This window comes from Microtus ochrogaster, chromosome 4 (assembly GCF_000317375.1).
Source record: "Microtus ochrogaster isolate Prairie Vole_2 chromosome 4, MicOch1.0, whole genome shotgun sequence".
Classification (NCBI taxonomy): Eukaryota; Metazoa; Chordata; class Mammalia; order Rodentia; family Cricetidae; genus Microtus; species Microtus ochrogaster.
The window spans coordinates 16,287,121-16,308,146 of NC_022011.1; the positions used below are offsets into that span (position 1 = coordinate 16,287,121).

The window sequence follows — 21,026 nt, forward strand, 5'->3', positions numbered from 1 at the left end:
GCCAGCTAGGGCTACAGAGTGAGACCTTGTTTTAGAACCAACCAACTCTCCACTACACACACACATACACACACACACACAGCCACAAACAACAAAATCACCATTTTTCTTAACCTCTTAGCCTTATAGTTATTTTTGGAAGGACTGGCACAAATAACCCCATGTTGGTTTGAGACAGGGTCTTGTCATCAAGTCTAGGCTGGCTTCAAACTTAACCATCTTCCTGTTTCAGCTTCCTACTTAATGGGATTACAGATGAACGGTACCATGCCTAGTATGACTTTATTTCAGTACTGACCCCTTCTATGGACACATAGAGACATATAGGCAAAGCATTCATGCACATAAAATCCTAAAAATTGTGGAGCGGTGGTGGCACATGCCTTTAATCCCAGCACTAGACAGGCGGAAGCTGGTCTACAAGGAGTTCCAGAACAGAGAAACCTTGCTCTAAAAACAAAACCCTAAAAATTTGTAAACGGTGATAACTTTAGCTCTGTGTAAAGTATACACAACACTGAAGCGTCGGGTTGGGGAGGAGAGGGCCTGAAGCAATCCCAGTGCTCAGAAGTAAAGCGGGAGGATTAGTTCAAGGCCAGTCTGGACAACGCCAGACAGGCTCAAAAAGAAGCAGGAGCCTGGCGGTGGTGGCACAAGCCTTTAATCCCAGAACAACTAGGACTGTTACACAGAGAAACCCTGTCTCGAAAACAAACAAAAAAGAAAGAAAGGAACGTTTCTAGTATGAGTTTGATGACCCTGTAAGCTCAGCACTTGGAAGAGGCTGAGGCAAAATCATTGCTGTGAGTTTGACACCAGTCTGGGCTGCTACCAGTAAGTTCCAGATTAGTCTGAGATACAGAGTGAGAACCAGTCTCAAAAACAGGGCTGGAGTTGACTATGAAAAACAGTACTTGCCTTTAATTCCAGCACTTGGGATATACAGTGAGTTTCAGGATATCCAGGGCTAAGTAGACTCTGCCTAAAAAAAACCAAAAAACAAAAAACAACCAGGGCTGGTAAAATGGCTTAGAGGGGAAAGGTGTTGGTCACCGAGCCTGACAACCCGAGCTACAACCCTGGTCTCCCACAACAGGTGGAAGAAGAGACCCAGTTCCCACAAATTGTCCTCTGACCTCCACACACACACTGTGGCACATCCCTGAGTGCACGCACACACACAAATATAAAATTGTCTAAAAAAGAGAATATCATTTTCAAATCTAGATCTTTGACAATGTGAATCAAATACATTGCAGTTATATATAAACAGAACTGGAAGAGACACTGAAAATGTGTGTTGATCACATGGCGGAGGTGTCTAATTCATGGAGAAATGAAAGGGGACAGGCGGGATGTATGTGACAATCTGTCTGGTGTGCTCCTACTTAGGCTGAGGATGTAGCTCAACAGCAGAACATTTGCTAGCGTGCAAAGACCTTGGGACTGATTCCCAGCACCACATACACATCTACACAAAAGTAGAATGTGTCCCTGCTTTTGTAAAAGCTATGCATATTTTGAGACAAAACTGAAAGATACAAAAAGAAGATTGAACACACTCTCGCTCGTATTTTATGATGACCCTGCCAAATGAGCACTCTGTGATGATGGAGGAAGGTCATTGGTTGATTAAATAAAGAAGCTGCTTGCCCTGATAGGTTAGAACATAGGTGGGTGGAGTAAACAGAGCAGAATGCTGGGCGGAAGAGGAAGTGAGGTCAGACTCGACAGCTCTCCTCTCGGGGGCAGACGCCTCAGAGAGACAAGAAGCTCCACTCTTGCGGGCGGAGGTGAGAGCTCTGCTCTCTGAGGCACACGCGATGAAGCTCCGACCCAGGATGGACCTAGGCTAGACTCTCCCTGGTAAGCCACCTTATGGGCTACAGCAGATTATTAGAGATGGGCTAGTCCAAGTGCGAGAGTTAGCCTAGAAGAGGCTAGATAGAAATGGCCAAGCAGTGATTAAATGAATACAGTGTCCGTGTAATTATTTCGGGTATAAAGCTAGCCGTGCGGGCAGTGGGGTGCTGGGGATGCAGCCCCGCCGCACCTATTACTACACTGTGAGATGTTTCTAAAGACCTTGCCAAATTCAAAGCACTGTTTTCTATTACTCTCTCTCTCATAGGAATAAAGGACAAGGACAGAGGAAGGCTTTGAAAACAGTGCATATTTTTTAAAAGATTTTATTTATTTATTTATTTATTAAGTATACAGTGTTCTGCCAGAAGAGGGCACTAGATCCCATTACAGATGGTTGTGAACCACCATGTGGTTGCTGGGAATTGAACTCAGGACCTCTGGAAGAGCAGCCAGTGCTCTTAACCTCCAAGCCATCTCTCCAGCCCCACAGTGCATATTTTTCCTGAAATACAATTCTTTTTTCCTTTCCTTTCTTTCGTTCTTTTTTTTTTTTTTTTTGAGACAGGGTTGCAAATATTGAAGACAGGCCTTGAAGTTGGTACCCAGAGTAGGGTACTCACTATGTAGCCAAGAATAGCCCTGGCCTTCTGAGTTTCCTGCCTCTACCTCCTGAATGCTGGAATTAAAGGTGTGCACCCAAAACTCAAGTCCAAATGGATCAAAGACCTCAACATAAAACCAGCCACACTTAACCTCATAGAAGAGAAAGTGGGAAGTACATTTGAACGCATTGGCACAGGAGACCTCTTCCTAAATATAACCCCAGTAGTACAGACACTGAAAGAAACAATTAATAAATGGAACCTCCTGAAACTGAAAAGCTTCTGTAAAGCAAAGGACATGGTCAACAAGACAAAACAACAGCCTACAGAATGGGAAAAGATTTTTTTTTTCTTGAGACAGATTTCTCTGTGTAGCCCTGGCTGTCCTAGAACTAGCTCTTGTAGACCAGGCTGGCCTGAAACTCACAGAGATCCGCCTGCCTCTGTCTCCCGAGTGTGGGATTAAAGGCGTGCAGCACCACCACCCGGCTGTGAGGACAAACTTTATTACACGGTATCAAGCACCGTATTAATCCCACCAGCTTTCTCATCAACACTTGTTAAGCATGGGGCAACAGGACGGGCTTTTGTCCAAATTTTGTTTAACATGAAAGCTCATTTTATCATTGAGTAACAAATATAATCAGCAGTTTTCCTGGAAGTGACAGTTCCCTTCATTTAATTAAAAAAAAAACTTCACCAAAACCACAGAATAGCCACTGTTTCCTCCCTAGTCATTCTTTAAGTCAGAATGGTGTTCCCCCGTTAAAGGGTGGCTCAATGGGTAGAAAGCACTTACTGTGTAAGCATGAGGTGATGAGTTGGAACCCCAGAACCCACATAATCCTGGACATTGTCGGGCATATCAATAACCCCAGGGTTCCCACAGTGAGATGGCAGGTGGAGAAACAAGAACCCCCAAAGCTTCAGGGATAGCAAGCCTGGCATATGGAGAGACCCTGCCTCAACAAGAGCTGAGGACCAGCACCCAAGTTTGCCTTCTGACCTGTATACGCTTGCTAGAGCAAGTACAGGCCCACACTAACATGCATGAATGCAGACACACGAATGCTCACTGTGGTGGTTTGAATAGAAATGGCCCCCATAGACTCATCTATTTGAATGCTTTGTCACCAGGCAGTGGAACCCTTTGACAGAAGGATTAGGAGATGTAGCCTTGTTGGAGGTAGAGGGTCACTGGGGGTGGACTTCGAAGTTTGAAAAACCCAAGCCAAGCCGGGCGATGGTGGCGCACACCTTTAATCCCAGCACTTGGGAGGCAGAAGCAGGTGGATCTCTGTGAGTTCGAGTCCAGCCTGGTCTACAAAGCTACTTCCAGGACAGGCTCCAAAGCCACAGAGAAACCCTGTCTCGAAAAACCAAAAAAAAAAAAAAAAGAAAAACCCAAGCCAAGCCCAGAGTCATCAGTCTCTCTCTCTCTCTCTCTCTCTGTATGTGTATCTATGTATCAGGATGTAGTTTCTCAACAACTGCTTCAGCATCTGCTTGCATGCCTACATTCTTCCTGTCATGACAATAACAGACTAAAGCTCTGAAACTGTAAGCAAGTCCCCAACTAAATGCTTGTTGTTATAGTTGTTGCCTTGGTTGTGTCTTCACATCAACTGTGACTAAGGCACGCATACACACACTCAAATGCACACAGACACATGAATGTACACACGTGTGACCACACACACACTGCATTCTATGAGAAAAGTAGAGCATCCATCTCTCTGCTTCCAGAACGCAGATGTGATCAGCAGTCTCATGCTCTTGCCCACACCTTCCCTGCCATGACGGACTGTCCTTTCAAACTATGAGCAGAAAGAAACCTTTCCTTCCTTAAGTTTGCCTTTGCCATAAGGAGAAGAAAATTAAGTAATGCTGAAACTTGGTACCCAGGAGTATATTATTGCTATAATAAATGTGACCATGTGGTCCTTTGGAACTGGTTTTCGGGAGGAATATGGAAGTTGCTTAGAGAAGCTCTGGAATGCAGTAAGCAGAGCTTAGGCCATTCTGATGGGAATTCAGAAGGCTGGAATCCCAAAGGAACTGTGGCTAGTGGAGACCTGCTTATGGGCTTTCACAGCAAACAAGGACCCTGTCAAGAACTGGGCTGAAGCCATCTGGATTACATTCTCGCAAAGAATCAGGCTGCATTCTGTCTATGTACTGAGAACTCGGGTGAAACAATTTTGCAGTAAAGGACTCACTTGTGGGGGCTGGAGAGATGGCTCAGCAGCTAAGAGCATTGCCTGTTCTTCCAAAGATCCTGAGTTCAATTCCCAGCAACCACATGGTAGCTCGCAACCATCTGTAATGAGATCTGGTTCCCTCTTCTGGCCCACAGGCAGACAAACCACTGTATACTTAATAAATAAATCTAAAAAAAAAGACTTTGGGAACTTGAACTTTAAAGATGGGCTAAATGAACTTTGCATTATGAGATAAACAAGAACCTTTAGGGACCATAAGAGTGGAATTAATTATTTAAAAGTGATGTGTTGGGCTGTAGAGATGGCTCAGTGGTTAAGAGCACTGGCTGCTCTTTCAGAGGTCCTGAGTTCAATTCCCAGCAACCACGTGGTGGCTCAAAACCATCTGCAATGAGATCTGGCGCCCTCTTCTGGTGTGCGGGCATACATGGAGGCAGAATGTTGCATACATAATAAATAAATCTTTAAAGAAAAAAAAAGTGATGTGTTTGTGTAACCATCCTTACAGGAATGAAGATAAACAGATACTGTGTTCCTCCCACAGGCTATCAGGATATTGGGACAATGGACCTCAAGCTGGAAAGAGCAAAAAATTGGGCTTTTGGTGCTAACCAGAGGCAGAGATTTCATACAATGCTGAGGACTGGTCAGCCCACTTTGCAGGAGAGACCGGGAAGGAGACAATGACACACCTCAGCTAGGATGGATTAGCTGATTGATTCTCTTCCCCTCTGCTTAAACCTCATGTTAGGACCCCAAAGATGGCTTGGAGGTGGGTGAGCCACTGAACCTCCTGGCTTCTCTTCCTAGTGTGGTCACATCTAATACATCTTACTCTGCTTTTCAGTATCATTTGTTTATGGAAGCGGCCTGTTGGCAGTGGGCAGCTAAGCCTGGCTTTGTTGGCAATGCCAGGGCTCAGGCACTGGCCCTAACAACTCCAAGTCACAATTTCAGTGACATAACCAGGAAGATAGACTTTTTTTTTTTTCCGGTGGTGGCCACTTGGAACAAATTGACAGCAGATAAATAAGGAAGATGGAAGGGCCCCGCCTAGTTCCTGGAGTCACTTTGTTCCAGGGACTTTTCCTTTCTTCCCATTTCCGGAGCATCAGGTGCTTTTCACTTCTATCGGATAAAGCAGAGAAATAAGTATGTGGGCTTGTTTTGAAAAAAAAAATTGGCCCTTAGTGAGTTTCTTCCAGTCAGTGTACCCCAGGGTTCAGGGTTTGGGGCTCCTTTGAACTAGTTAGGTTCATTTTGAACCATCCTGGTATCTGGTATTTGGTGACTGGCTTTGTCTTGTAACAATCTCAACTGTTTGAGCTCTGTTGAAGCATTTGGGATCTTATGCCACTGTATGACAGGTCTTGTCAATTTGGAAATTTGGAGGGCTCTTTTGAGCCAACTGGGGTTCTGTTCAATCACTTGAGACAGAGAAATGAGGCTATTAAGAAAACTGTCTCTGTGATTTATGTAACCATAGAGAACGTTACTTTTTTTTACTATCATCTTGGTGCCCCCAGGAAGATTTCTGGTCAGTGTTTTGTATGCTCATGCTGTTTTGTTTTGTTTTCTGGACAGGGTTTGTCCATGTAGTCCTGGCTGCCCTGGAACTCTCCCTCTGTGGAGCAGGCTGGCCTCGAACTCAAAGATCCACCTGCCTCTGCCTCTGAAGTGCTGGGATTAAAGGCGTGCACCACCATGTGCTTGGTTGGCTCAGATGATTTTAAGGCATGGGAGCCATGACTTAAGCTGTTCCTGGCTTACTGAAAGTCACTGAGTTTTAAACCTCTGGCCACTTCATCTTGCATTTCTTTTTTTTTTAAATATTTATTTATTTATTATATTATGTGTATAGCATTCCTTCCACGTGTGCCTGCAAGCCAGAAAGGGGCTCCAGGTCTCATTATAGATGGCTGTGAGCCACCATGTGGTTGCTGGGAATTGAACTCAGGACCTCTGGAAGAGCAGTCAGAGCTCTTAACCTCTGAGCCATCTCTCCAGCCCCTCTTTTTTTTTTTTTAAGATTTATTTTTATTTACTGTGTATGTTTTGCTTGCTTGTATGTTTGTGCACCACAAGCATGCCTAGTGCCTGTGGAGGCCAGAAGAGGGTGCCGTGTCCTCCAGAACTGGAGTTGGAGCTGGTTGTGAACCATTAAATGGGTGCTGGGAAATAAATTTGGGTCTTGAGAAAGAGCAGCAAGCGCTCTTAACTGCTGAGCTGGCTTTGCTGCACCCAGTTTTGCATTTCTGTTTTCAAATCATCTGTGCTAAAATTGTTAGTCTCATCTTGTCTAATTTAAATTGTATGACGGTGTTTGGGGGCCAACGTTTGGATTGTGTTAATATATAGTGGCTGTTGTCCTGTCTATATTTTTCCTCTATTCCTTTGAGAACAAGAAGAGTTAAAGTGTAAGAATTTTTCTAGTCAGCTGGAGAATTTGAGAATGGAAAGAAACGGTCATACAGAACTTTAACATAGTCAGGTCTAGCTATGGTGTTAACGAAATGTTAAAGTGAGCTTGCTTCCAGGTAGACTGTTTGAACTTGGTACTTTCAAACGTTAGTTCTGGCACTGGAGGCAAGCCTCAGAGTTATAGAGCACTGACTGTTCTTCAGGAGGTCTTGAGTTCAATTCCCACATGATGGCTCACACCCACTAGAACACTGTATACACAATGAACAATTAAAAAATAATTAAAAAAGATTAAAAAGGTAACTAAGGCAAACAAATTGAGTGATGTGTGCGTCATGCACACACACACACACACACACACGCACATGCACGCGTACTACATAGCACATGTATGAAGGTCAGAGACAACTTGCTGGAGCTGGTTCTCTCTTTCCACCTTGTGGGTCCTGAGGACTGAACTCATGCACCAAGCGGAGAAATGGCTGGTATTCTGTCTGTGATACTTAGACACAGGCGTCACACACCTCAGGGTCCAGTGTAGGTCATGAGCCTAGCCTGAGCTCTGGAAAGAAAAGGGAAACTAGAGCCTAGAGGTCAAAGAGGAGGTTGGAAGTGTAGACGGGAGAGCCCGAGGAGTCAGTGGAACTTCTAAAGCCTCCAAGCCCCCGCGGAGTTTGTGCTAAGGGTTATAGGAAGCAGCCGACTTTTAAGGCAGGAAAGTGGCTGCTGCCCTTGTTTCCAGATCTGCGGGGGCCACCTTAAGCTAGCTCCACCTTAAGCAGGCTCCACCCAGTACAGCCATAGGGCCCCGCAGCGGCTGGTTGGCACTGCCTCCTCCCCTTCCTAGTACTCTCACCTTAGCTGCGGTTTGGTTATGGCCATGTTCCTTCGGGTGGCAACCCAGAGGCTGCGTCCCTGGAGGGGCTACTGCTCCAGGGGCTCACAGGTATAAGTCTATGTGTGGATGGGGTCCTGGAGGGTGGGGAGCCTGGTGCGAAGTGCTCGAGACTCTGTGAAGTCATCTCTTGCAATCTGACCGGCTCCTGTTCTCCCCTCCTGCCACAGGGTAGGGCTGCAGCTTCTATTATCTTCCCTATGACCCTCGCACTCACTGCTTCTTCCTGGCAGGGTGGACTCAGTCAGGACTTTGTGGAAGCTCTGAAGGCAGTGGTAGGGAGCCCCCACGTGTCCACTGCTTCTGCCGTCAGAGAGCATCACGGGCATGACGAGTCGATGCATAGGTATCAGACGTTGCTGCTGGGACTGAGGGTCCTGGGCTGTCCTGGTCTCTTGCCACCTGTTTGGAATGTGCGGGCGTTCTCTTTAGAGAGGTGTTCTCTGTTCCAATCCGCTGAGGTCCCATCCTCAGGTCCTTGGAAAACTCCAGGTTAATGGAAATGAGAGGGCGAGGGGCTGGAACACCTTTCGAAACTTCTGAGGCCTGCCTGCTTCTAGGTGCCAACCGCCCGATGTTGTGGTGTGGCCTCAGAATGTGGACCAAGTCAGCCGCCTGGCAACCCTGTGCTACAACCAAGGTGTTCCCATCATCCCGTTTGGCACTGGCACCGGTGTTGAGGGGGGAGTCTGTGCTATACAGGTATAATGGGGTGCTCCACCTGTCAATTAGAGCTCTGGCATGTGGGGCCTCAGCCACAGAATGGGGTCCTAGGGGCTGCTCCTGGCCTAGAGACCGAGTTGGGCAGCCTTCCTGTCTTCCCTGCCACCAGGGTGGAGTGTGCATCAACCTGACCCATATGAACCAAATCATGGAGCTGAATACAGAAGATTTCTCTGTGGTGGTGGAGCCTGGTGTCACCCGAAAAGCTCTCAATACCCACCTGCGGGACAGCGGCCTTTGGTTTCCTGTTGGTAGGCCCAGGACTAACCAGTTCCTCAGGGTCCTGAGGGCTTGGGGGGGGGCTGTTTGGGGGATTTCAGAGGACCCCATCTTTCCCACAGGGAAAGAGCTTCCCAAGTTGCCCTCTCCAGCACTCTATCCTTTAGACCCAGGTGCAGATGCTTCTCTGTGTGGCATGGCAGCCACCGGGGCCTCAGGCACCAATGCTGTGCGCTATGGAACCATGCGACACAACGTGATCAACCTGGAGGTGGTCCTGCCTGATGGCAGGCTGCTTCATACTGCAGGCCGGGGCCGCCATTATAGGTGAGGGATACTCGGGAGGGCCCTGGAACCCTGGAGGGCCAGTGACAGACTCTCCCTGTGCAAGGCCAAGCCAGGTCACTAAATCACAAGAACTATGATGGTAACTGGGGCTGCAGGAGATCAGTCCAAACCCGTCTCCTAGCTTTAGGCTTCTAGACAGAAATCACTCACCTACTTTATGTGTCCCTGGGTCCAGGAAGAGCTCAGCTGGCTACAATCTCACAGGACTCTTTGTGGGCTCAGAGGGGACTCTGGGCATCATTACTTCTGCCACCCTGCGCCTGCATCCTGCACCCGAGGCCACCGTGGCAGCCACCTGTGCATTCCCCAGTGTTCAAGCCGCTGTGGACAGCACCGTTCAGATCCTTCAGTCTGCAGTGCCTGTGGCTCGCATTGGTGAGCAAGAAACTGAGTCAGTTGGGGTGGGTTCTATAGAAAAGGCCCTCACAGAAGGCCAGGCCTCACCGAAGTAGCCCTCTCCTTGGTTCCAGAATTCCTGGATGACGTCATGATGGATGCCTGTAACAGACACAGCAAACTGAACTGCCCCGTGGCACCCACCCTTTTCTTGGAGTTCCATGGCTCCCAGCAGGCATTAGCAGAACAGGTGCAACGCACAGGTGCGCTGGGAAGGATAGCACAGTGGGGCCTGGGCTGTCCTAGTGCGGGACTAAGGGCCAGCCTTTCTGTTCCTACTACAGAGGCAATCACTCAGGATAACGGGGGCTCTCACTTCTCCTGGGCCAAGGAGGCTGAAAAGCGCAGCGAGCTTTGGGCGGCACGGCACAATGCTTGGTACGCAGTCTTGGCCCTGTCTCCTGGACGGAAGGTGAGCTGGGGGCCAGGGTGGAGGTGGGATCGGTAGTTCAGCTCATAAGCCCTTTCCTCAACCCATTACCCAGCAGAGAAGGCTGAGGCTCCCCAAGGGCTAGCGGGGTGGTCATGAGGACTAGGAGGGTAGTGTGGGGTGCTGGGAACCTGCATGTGGTCCAGGGGAGCAGTGGAGACCTGAGCTGATAAACACACCAAGGCTAGAGTGGGCTGGAGGACAGATGTTTCATTCAGTGGCATCAAGATCCCCTGGTCCTAAGCCTGAGTCACAGTGGCCCCTTACCTCTAGGTAGGCAGTGGGCAACTGGGAGAACCACATGAGCTTGCCTTCTGATTCAGGCCTATTCTACGGATGTGTGTGTACCCATCTCCCGGTTGCCAGAGATCCTGGTAGAGGCCAAGGAGGACCTTAAGGCCTCAAAACTCACAGGTTCTGTTCTACGAACTTCCTGTTGGGAGGCACTGGGGTTGGCTGGTGCCTGGGCAAGGAGGTTAGAGGTGACAGCTTTGTTCTCTGGGTCCCCAGGAGCCATCGTTGGGCACGTGGGTGACGGCAATTTTCACTGCATCATACTGGTCAACCCAGATGATGTGGAGGAGCAGAGCAGGGTCAAGGCCTTTGCAGAAAATCTGGCCAGGTAAGGGCTGAGTCAGGGAGGGGTGGGTGTTGGGGAGGGCAGAGGCAGCGGAGAGGGGGCTGCTGAGGACTCCAACTGGCCTTCTAGGCGTGCCCTGGCACTCCATGGGACATGCACTGGAGAGCATGGCATCGGGCTGGGCAAGAGACAGCTGCTGCAAGAGGAAGTGGGCACGGTGGGCATGGCGACTATGCGGCAGCTCAAAGACGTACTGGATCCCAGAGGTCTCATGAACCCAGGCAAAGTGCTGTGAGGAACTTGAAACCGCTGGCCTACAATCCCCAGAATGCAGAGCCCCTGTTCACGACCTTCCCTTCATGCCACTGGCTTTACAAGACAGAATGACTGATGCTATCTGTGCCTGCCAGGTGTCTCTGTGTAGCTGGCTCTCAAGGTGAAGGTCAAGAGGATGGATTTACAGAGAACTACTTTCCTTGCTGTTCTTAGCCTTCTGCTCCAGTAGAAAACCCAGGTGTTTCCCAGCGGAGTTTCTTCCTGGCTGGCAGAGATGGTGTGGGTCTCCTCCCAGAGTAAGATCAGATCCCTCTGTGGAGGCCTCTCCCACTGGTGTCCAGCATCATCACAGCTCATCCTATACATAGGGCAGGACCATGCCTCTACATAGGGAAGGAGCCTTCATTCCACAGTTAGGCCTTCTCCTTGTCCGCCAATGCCCAGGAATGTGAACCCTATTTGCAGCTGTATCCTGTACCCCTTGGTCTCTGACCTTGGACTAATGAGCCATTTGTTTCCGGGCATCCTCTTAGACTGACAGTAGCCTGGGGAAGTGGCTCAAGTTCAGGCTTTGGAAGAAAGCCTGTCCCAACCCTCCTGCGTTTGCATATCGGAGGCAGAAGACCCACCTGTGGAGGAGGTCACTTCTGACAGCTTCCCCACTAGGTTTAGACTGGAACACTCTCTTCAAGCTGCTGCCACATAGGCCGTTAGAAATGGGGGTAAGCTAATCCTCTGTGTACCACCTGTCTCCATGGCATTATACCGTTATACCATTATAATGCACCACCCACCAGCTTTTAACTTCAAAGTCAGCATATTGCCTACTAGAGGGCCTGGCAGTTTTGAGATTCCCAGATCAGAGCGCCTGTCTGAAGGTACGTGGGAGTTGTTCCTCAGAAGTCCACAAGAGGGTGCGTGACACCACAAATCTGAAAAATAGCGTCTTGTAGTTCCTACCCTCCAGGATCAGGTGGCCAGTCTCAAGACCTTTTACCCCTGTGGGTCCCAGTCAACTGTAGTACCATTTTCCCTACTCCTAGGTTTTTGGGTTGGAAAAACAAAACAGGGGAAGTAACGGCCTCTCAACCCCTCACTTTAACCACTTTTCTCCCGCCATGCTCCCGGAAGAGGCCGCCACCCTGCTACTTTTTCAGTCCAACTTCAGTTCCAAGGACCCCTTTTCTGTGATGTCTGTCTCATGGTTCTCTCCTAAACCACTTCAGGATGTAGAAACCCAAACATCAGTTGCTCAATCACCAGGGAATGAGAGGGCTCTGGTGAACCCTAACCAAGACAGATTGTGTGCCCCTCCCACATGCCCTCCCGAATTGAGTTCCGCTGGGCAGGGCTTCTACACCCCCCTCCCCCCAAGAAACAAGCAACTAGTAGACACTCAATAAACAGTCATTTCCCCACAATTTCTTTTATTAAAGAAAATTCCGAACATACAGAAAAGTTGAAAGAACAAGTACACTATTCACTGAAATATCAGTCGTTGAAGAGTCAACAATGGACATTTTTGCCTTATTTGCTTTGTGTATTTTTGGGGGGAACCATTTGGAGTTAGATTATACATTGCTTGAAATCACTCAACTATATAGTTCAGCATCTATCTCCTAAGAAGGACATTCTCCTATGAGCTTCAATACTATTAAATGGCTGTTAGATAGGCGGTTTCCAAAAGGGGCTCCTGGAGCTCTCAGAAGGCCTTCTGGGCTCCTGGCGCAAAGGGGAAGAACCCATCTTTTGGCTCTTCCATATTTTCCTCCCTCTTAGAAAGGCAGAGCAGGAGCAACAGAGGGTTCTAGAGAGTGGTCTGGATGGCAGGTGACAAATACAAGTGCCACCTGGGAAGCCCAGACAAGCCTATTCCACCCTCACACCAGGCACCAACAATCTGGGTCCAAATCCAGTGGACGTGACAGCCAACAGAGGGCTTTGGTGTGCCGGGTGGGGGCGGAAGTCACTGGGGATGAGATGAGCACCGCCTAGAGAGCCTAGAATAGCACCCGGAGTGGGGCCCAGCGCTGCCCCAACCAACTCAACCACCGGACTCAGCCACAGCTCCGCCAAAGCAGCTGGGCTCACATAGCCAAGGTGGGCACATGAAGCCTGTCTCCAGGCCCAGAGGTCAGGCAAGGAGATTGCTTTCAGGGCTGGGCCCTGCCCTGCCAGTTCTGCTGGTAGGATTATATATAGAACAGGGAGACACAGTTGCCAGGCAGAAGCTGGAGGTGCTGGGGATAGAACAGTGCCCTTTGCAGTGACAAAGCTACAAGGAAGCCTGCTGTGTATGTGCCAGGCCTTTGGGGCAGATCCCTGACCCTCACTCTGAGCTGCATCACTGTGTCCCCACTTCACATGCAAGGAATCAAGTTCAGATGAAGTTACTGCCTCACCATTCTGCCAGGAAGTAAAATGCCCCAGCATAGACAATGTAGTTTCTAGTATTAACAGTGCTCACAGCTCAGGTCCCGAGGTCTCAACACTCAGACTCTAAAGCATTCAGCTCTCTGAGCCTGCCTGCCTGCCTGGGCTCGCACGTGCCCACTGGCCGACAATGTCCGCACTGAGTAGGTACTTCAGGAGGCATCTGAGGCTAGGTGACCTCAGACCAAGAATGGTAGCATAGTCCAAATTTGAGGGCCTGTTGGGACTGGGCCCTGAGGCAGCAGTACAAGGGGCAGGTCTGGAAATGGCCATGGCACAGATATGTAGCCATCTCCCTCCAGAGCTTTCCTTAGCTGGCTCTGCAGGAGGCCCTGAAATGCAACTCCTGGAACCTGGCTAGGAGACGGGGCAGGTTTGCACTGCCGCCCCTGCCCTGAGTTTCCTGCCCAGCCTGCAATTTGCCAACGTTTATGAGCTGAGTGGCTGGTTCTGGTTCAGACACTGTGAGCTGGCACAGCTCCAAAACAAGGCCTCTTTCTGGGCCTCAGCGAAGCATGCCCATGAGTCAGCACTGAGCTGTGGATGGAGCATGGGGCAAGCTGAATACAAGACGGGGAGCAGAGGCTGTGAAGGGTGGGCAGGGCTGGCACCTGGAGGTGCCCACATCCTTGCAGCAACTGATGACTGCAAGATCTTTGCCTCTGACTATCTTCCCAGAAACATTCCCTCACAATCAGCAATGACAGTAGACTGACAATTACTTAAGAATTCATAAACTTGAAAGCCATACCGAGCCTCCATCGGCCAGCCTCGGCCCAGGTGTGGCTAAGAGCCACTCCAGGTGCTAAGAGAGTGCTGTGCTGGGGAGGTAGACAGAGGGAACTGGTCTCTGCCCTCTACTCCTTGACTGTGTACAACACTTCATTAAAATAAGATCACACAGTGTATCTTTTATAGATATTATTTTAATACCATATCAAAACACCTTGACTGATGAAAAGCTTTTCTCCCGAGCTTTGAACATTTTTAAAATATTTTATAAGGTTTTTTTTTTTTTGTATTTGAATATATAAATACAGAAATCTATCCTGCATGGGCTGATGCCACGTGTGAATATCAATGGCTAAAATGTTCTCAGTGTGCCTGAAAACAGGGAGCAGTACATGTTCCTTTAAATAAGTCTCATGTTTTCTCAAGGGAAAACAAAACAAAACCACAAGGGCCTAAGAAAAATGTCCAGGCTTTTTTTCAGTGTATTTGTGATTGTTAAATCCTCTGATTGGACCAGATCCAGGAGGAAAGGCAGGAAAGACATGGGATTGGAAGGGGAAGCATCCGTGATGGGCTCTTCTTCATCTTCTTCATCTTCCTTTTCTTTTTTTGGCAAGGAAATCAAGGTACCAGGGTACTAAGAGGAGAAAAGTGCAAAACGAAGCCAGAAAGATGGGACAGAAAAACAAGAAAACAAAAAAATCCCCAAAGTAGAAAGGTTACTGACAGAGAGTCAAGTGGGGTGTTGGGCGAAGGAAGTGACCGAGTGCCCACCCGCTCTCAGAGTGCTAGCAGTGAAGACATGGCTATGCTTGGTTCTGTCACTGAGTGGGTTTTAGCTGGGCAGCAAACAGCAATCTGTAAACATCACGAGGGAAAACACCAGTCGACACTAGACTTTTTTTTATATAATTTTTTGTTGTTGTAAACACTTTAAAGACAGACCCACAACGCCTTTCAAAGGTGAAAAAGAAAATGCCCTTTCCCTCCTGGGTTGATGGTGAGGGGAAGGATAGAGGTCAATTCATTCTTCTCTCAGGCTCGCATTCATCCAGTTGGTGTCCTCAGGGAGGAGGGAGGACCATTTTCTGGAAGTCAGTGCAGAAGGGGTGCCCTGTTCCCTCTGGTGTCCCAAGCTCAGCTCTGTGCAGTGTCCGAGGAGCCTCCTCCCAGGAACAGGGCTGTCTGTCCCTGTGTGGGTCGGAAGAAGTCAGCCGTGCTCCATCTGGCCGAGAGCTGCTGCTCTATCTCACGGTGGCAGCAGCGTGTCCCTCTGAGGGCAGGCTGGTCGGCCGGGGCGTCTGGTTCAGTCCAGGAAGGCCCCGGAAGCCAAACATCATGTGGGCCATTTGGACCTGCATTCTGAAGCCAGGGTCCAGTCCCCTGCCTCACTCTCACCCTTGCTTTGTCTTCTCCCCTTGTCATCAGATTTTGAGGTGAAGGTAAAAAGAGCAAATGTCCCTGATTTGCCTGACACCGTCAGCTGGTCTGGGCATTTACTTGGAATAAATAAAATAAACCTAACAAAAGAAAACAGAACAAGGAGAGAAAGAGAAGAAAGGCAATCCCCCCAAATCTTTGGATGTGAAATGAAGTAGAAATGGGCTATTGTTTTTCTGGGACTTATGTTCTGATTGCCAAGGGTGGGGGGAGAAAGAGAAAAAGACAGTATGCCAGCATAGACCTCGGAAAGCACAGGTGGGGGCTGGAGAGGGGTCAGCAGGTGAACAGGTGCGGGGGAGGAGATGAGCACGTGTGGGAGGAGCTGTCGTGCTGGCTGCTGCTACTGTGACACTGTGCAGTGGACGGGAGGGCTGAGTGTGGCCGGAGCCCTCAAGTGGAAGAACAGCAGTGGAAAGATCTCAGACAAGCACTGGGCAGTGGACAGTGGACGTTCCACAGCCTCTGTTTAGGGATTCTCCCATTTCTAAAGAAACAGAGCCTCGGGAGCCTCCGAGAGGTGAGCAAGTAGGAGACAGCTGCAGAGCCCGACTGGGCTCCCTTGCTTCAGCCCATGCACTCTGCAGGGGATCCTCTGCCTTTCCTCAGGGAAAGGAGTGGAGTCTACCTTTGCACTGAGTTCTTCATGAGGGGCTACGGTCCCTCTCTTGTGTTTCCCCAGGAAAATCAATCCCTCCACATCCTGGGAACTGCTCACTGCATTCTTCTTGGAGAGGTGTATATCAGGCAGCCTGGCCCCTCTCCCCAGCGCCCAGAAACTTGATTCTGTAAGCCCAGAGCCCCCACCAAGTATGGGCTCACCTTTGAGAGGAGTCAGCAAGCCAGCCCAGCAGGGTCAGTCAGCAGGGTGCTCTGGACAAGATCTGTTGACTTCAAACCAGGAGTCTATGCAGCTGGAGCAGGTAAAGGGGAGACAGGTCAATGCTCCTGCAAAGGGGCTGTCAAGGGGCTGGACTCTCGGGAAGGGCTTTAGAATCTTTCCTGAAGGGACCCCAGGGAGAAATGATTATGTCCCGCCCCCCCCCCCACATCCCGGAAGCAGGGAAGGGAAGACTATCAGGAATGGTCTGAGGACACAGGGGCAGAGGGGAGCTTGAGAGATGGGTCAGTAGCTGAGAGTGCATGCTGCTCTGCTAGACAACCAAAGTTTGGATCACAGCATCCATGTCTTCTGGTTCACACTCGTCCCATAAATGCAGCCCCAGGGGATCTGATCCCTCTGGCCTTGGTAGGCCCCTCCACTCAGATGCACATACACATAGATGCACAGACAAATACACAATTTAAAGCTAACACACACACACACACACACACACACACACACACACACACACACGATCCTGGAGGTTGGGGAAATGGCTCAGTGGGTAAGAGATCTTGTTTCTCTTTCAAAAGAGCCAGTTTTGGTTCCTAGCATTCACATAGTGGCTCACAAACATCTTTAACTCCAGCTAATAGGGATTCAATATTCTCTTCTGGTTTCAGTGGGCACCAGGCACATACATCATATAAATACATGCAAGCAAACTATCCATGTACATCAAATAATAAAATAAGCTGGGGGTGGTGGTGGTGCACAATTTTAATCCTAGCATCTGGGAGGCAAAAGCAGGCAATCTCTGTAAGTTCAAGGACAGTCTAGTGTACAGAGTAAGTTCCAGGATAGCTGAAGCTACAGTGAGACCCTGTCTCGATAAATCAAATAAATCTTTAGGGAAAAAAAGAATGCTCCTGGCTCAGCAGAATAGGTATAGGCTCTGGTCCATCTCATTTTGCAGAAAGGGCAAGAGTGGCCTTCTGAGGCCCAAAGTAAAAGTACAAGAAGCCCAGGATAGCAACAGTTAACCCTAAGAAGGTGAACGCAGGTGGACTACATAAAGCAGCAGGTTAACTGGCTCAAAGGCGGGGCAGAAAGTGGGACCAGATGAGAGGCTGGCCAGTGATAAGTGAGGGCACCTCTCTCAGGAGCTTGGCTACAACAGCAGGAAGGGAAGCTAGATCCTTGGGCTCTCTGACATCGCTAAGTGAGCCTGGGAAGGGGTGTAAGTAAGGCCTCACCTTCCAGTGTTTATAGAGGGCTGTCTGCACCAAAGAAGAAACAAGTGCTCCAAGACACTGTCCTGGTTTGTAAACTCACATTTCAGCATTTTCAAAGAGAGTAACCAAACAGGTAATTTGCTTAGGGCCAAGGATTTTCTTTCCTGGCTCTGGTTAGTGCCTCTCTGTATGCTGCAGGGTCTGTGGTGGAAACCGCATCAAGAACCACAGTTCTCTCACAGGCCAATCACACACCAGGCACAGCTGTGAAACTGAAGACCAGTAGTCCTGAGCTGGGCTGAGAAAAGCCCCAGTGCCAGTGTGGGCTGGAGAAGCAGAGAGCAGGTGGTGGCCACAGGAACACAGGGTGTGCTCCTGTCCTGGGCAAGGAGGGGTCTCTTTTCCAGTTATGGAAAAACCAGCAACAAAAGCAGCCCCTTAAGGCAGAGGACAAACTCTGGCCTGGCTAACTACAGCAGAGCTCAGGACTTACAGGTAGTGCCTTTTCCTGCCTCTTGGCCCTTGCAGGAGGAGGGTGTTGTACAGGCCAGCAAGACAGCTGTTCTACCCTTGCTACCTCTCTCTGCAGGGCAGGGTTCAGAGGGAAGGGAGCCAAGCTCCAGGTGGGATCCTATATACCTCCAAGCCAGGTCTGCCCACAGCTCCTACCATCTGAACTGCTGAAGCAGAGCTGAGCCCTAAGCAATTCACCTCTGCCCTGCCCTCACAATGACTACAGCAGATGCCTGACCCCTTTCAGAGAGCAAAGGGTATACAGATCATCCCATAACCAGAGAGGACTGGATGGCTGGTGAAGGCCATCTACCCCTTGGATGTGGGATTTGTCAGAGTTGTTCTCGCCAGGCCCTTGTACCTTTTGTGATAGATGCACAGGCAAGGCAGCCTGGCTATCGTGTCCCCCTGAAGCAGCTCCTCCAGGCAGATCACACACTCACCCGCATCTTTAGTCAGCACGTCATCTGCAAGATAGACAGACAGGGAGACCAACAGGGTTAGTCACCAGCAAGTGGGTGGCACAGATCAAACACAGGTCCAGGAACTACTTGCATGAATTAAACCACTATGCTTCCTGTGCAGGGGACACAGCAATGGGAGGAATTTGTAGTAACTGTAAGAGCCTTCTGACCAGAAATCCAGGCAGTAGGAGTAGGGAAGAAAAGCACTTACTCAGATTGTTCAAGGACAGCTTTGGAGAAGTCATGGTGGTGTGAGCCAAAGGCATGGTCTGGGGTAGGAGGGATTAGATTTCAGGCAAAGGAAACAGTGTCAGACACCTGGGAACTTCAGGGAAGTCTGCTAAGACAGGTTACAAAGAGATTCAGGGAGTCACAGGCAGGGGTGAAACCAAGTCCCAAAGGCAGATTCGTGCTGTGCTGTGGAACCTCAGTCTCCTTTGCTTAGCCAAGAGGCAGCAGAGGTGGAGACAGGGATCGCACTCTGGAGCCAACTCTGAGCACACAGCAACAGCACGTGTTAACAATGGTAGGGCAATAGCATGCACATGTCTGTAAGAAATGCCACAGGAAAGGCAAGGTTAGAGAGACAAATCAAGGTGTTTACTGAGATATCTCCACAGGGACATACCAATGGAGACTCTTAGAAGTTCACTTTAGTCTAGATATGGAGTTCAGAATAGATGTGGGGCAAAATATACAAAGAGACTAAAGAGACTGTCCAAGGAGAAAGTTTAATAAACCCATAGTTAGGTCTGGTAATGAAGAAGTGACGTGGAATCACCCGGAAATCCCCAAACCACAACAGGCTATGGCTGTTAAGGAAGACGAGCTGAGATCACTTCCCACGACACAGTCCCACCAGTCCCAAACTGAAGTCATGATACATAATGAGATTCCGTGTCTACGTTTTCCTTTGAGTTGCAGGATCTTACAAGCTAAGCAAGGCACAGTGTTATGCTTATCTTGTGAAGGAGGAAGCCCAGAGAAGTCACATGTCTTGATATTGTCCAGGAACTCAAGAATGGTGCAGGATTGGGATCCTTTGTTCTGGTGACCTCTCTTTCCACTGCTGTTTGTATTTTGATTATTTTGGTGGGAAAAAAAACTATTAAGGACCATAAAATATTAATTATTTGGCTGGGCAGTGGTGGTGCACGCCTCTTAATCCCAGCATTTGGGAGGCAAAGACAGGGAGATCTCTGTGTTGGTGGCCAGCCTGGTCTACAGAGTGAATTTGAGGACAGCCAGGGCTACACAGAGAAACCTTGTTTCAAGGGGGAGGGGGGACCATTATTCATAGGTTCAAAGTCCCCTACTTAGAGTCCCGGGGAAAAGAAATAAATAGTTAAAATTTGATATTGACATTCCTATCCATAGGAGTTGTGAGAGAAGTCACTTGGTTTCCTGGCCACTTATGGTCATAACTTTCTCTTTTAACATTTAGCTAAGCCAGGTACAACAGGAAGAACAATATAAACTTAGAAAGGAGATGGACAATGGTCTGTCACTACACTGTCACCTCATACTTCAAAATTGGGAAGTAAAAGAAAACCCTAAAGTGGCTAATCCCATCCACTCAAAGCACTAGGAACCATATGTAACTTAGTGCAGATAAAGAAAAATCTGGAAAAATAAAGTGACAGCAAAGTAGGATTCCAAGTACATTAATATTCTTTTATATTGCTTTGAATGTTTGAACACATATTACTTTTATACTTAAAATCCTCAACAAAGAAGTACACTGAAGCTGGGTGTGGTGATGGAGATTTTAATCTTAGCAGTTGGGAGTTGGAGGCAGGTGGATCTCCGAGTTCAAGGTTAGCCTAGTCTATGGAGTGGGTTCCAGGACAGCTAGGGCTACACAGTGAAACCCTATCTCAAACAACAAATAGAAAGAAAGAAAGAAAGAAAGAAAGAAAGAAAGAAAGAAAGAAAGAAAGAAAGAAAGAAAGAAAAGGAGGACAGGCGGATAGAAAGAAGGGCGCTGTTGTGGTAGTTTGAATAGGAATGGCCCTCACAGGTGCATATATTTGAATATTTGGTCATTAGGGAGTGGCGTACCCTGACAGAGATTAGGAGTTATGGCCCTGTTGAAGGAAATGTGCCTTTAGGGGTAGGCTTTGGGGTTTCAAACGCTGGTCAGGCCCACTGTCTCTTGCTCCTGCTGACCCAGATGTAGAACTCTCAGCTACCTCTCCAGCACCATGTCCGCCTGTGTGCTGCCATGCTTCCTGCCATGATGATGATGGGCTAACTCCTCAACTGTCAGTCAGTCCCAATTAAATGCTTTACTTTTTAAGAGTTGTGGTCAAGCCGGGAGGTGGTGGCGCACGCCTTTAATCCCAGCACTCGGGAGGCAGAGGCAGGCGGATCTCTGTGAGTTCGAGACCAGCCTGGTCTACGAGAGC

The 21,026-nt window shown here is 48.8% G+C and overlaps 2 protein-coding genes across 5 annotated transcripts in view; one reads left to right on the forward strand and one right to left on the reverse strand.

Annotated features, from left to right (window-relative positions):
• Positions 1-7,966: 7,966 nt before the first annotated feature.
• Ldhd (lactate dehydrogenase D) lies at positions 7,967-11,754 on the forward strand. Of its 2 annotated transcripts, XM_005345654.3 has the most exons (11): positions 7,967-8,057; positions 8,240-8,352; positions 8,567-8,708; positions 8,839-8,980; positions 9,116-9,275; positions 9,472-9,671; positions 9,767-9,895; positions 9,977-10,104; positions 10,446-10,536; positions 10,633-10,744; positions 10,832-11,754. In XM_005345654.3, exons 1-11 carry the CDS (start codon positions 7,986-7,988, stop codon positions 10,995-10,997), a joined length of 1,455 nt encoding a protein of 484 aa, XP_005345711.1. In that variant the 5' UTR covers positions 7,967-7,985; the 3' UTR covers positions 10,998-11,754. The 2 variants fall into 2 exon arrangements, with proteins under 2 accessions (XP_005345711.1, XP_026632991.1); XM_026777190.1 differs by lacking the exon at positions 10,446-10,536.
• Positions 11,755-12,527: 773 nt separating this feature from the next.
• Znrf1 (zinc and ring finger 1) overlaps positions 12,528-21,026 on the reverse strand; it is a 108,490-nt gene continuing 99,991 nt past the window's right edge. Inside the window, exons 3-5 of one of the 3 annotated variants that reach the window (XM_005345652.3) lie at positions 18,516-18,621; positions 16,406-16,497; positions 12,528-15,334 (exon numbers count right to left, since the gene is read on the reverse strand). In XM_005345652.3, coding sequence (XP_005345709.1) covers positions 16,440-16,497; positions 18,516-18,621 — 164 coding nt within the window. In that variant the 3' untranslated portion in view covers positions 12,528-15,334; positions 16,406-16,439. Of the gene's footprint in view, positions 16,498-18,515; positions 18,622-21,026 lie in introns of all 3 variants that reach the window. The other 2 variants (XM_013354757.2, XM_026777198.1) reach the window with 2 other exon arrangements.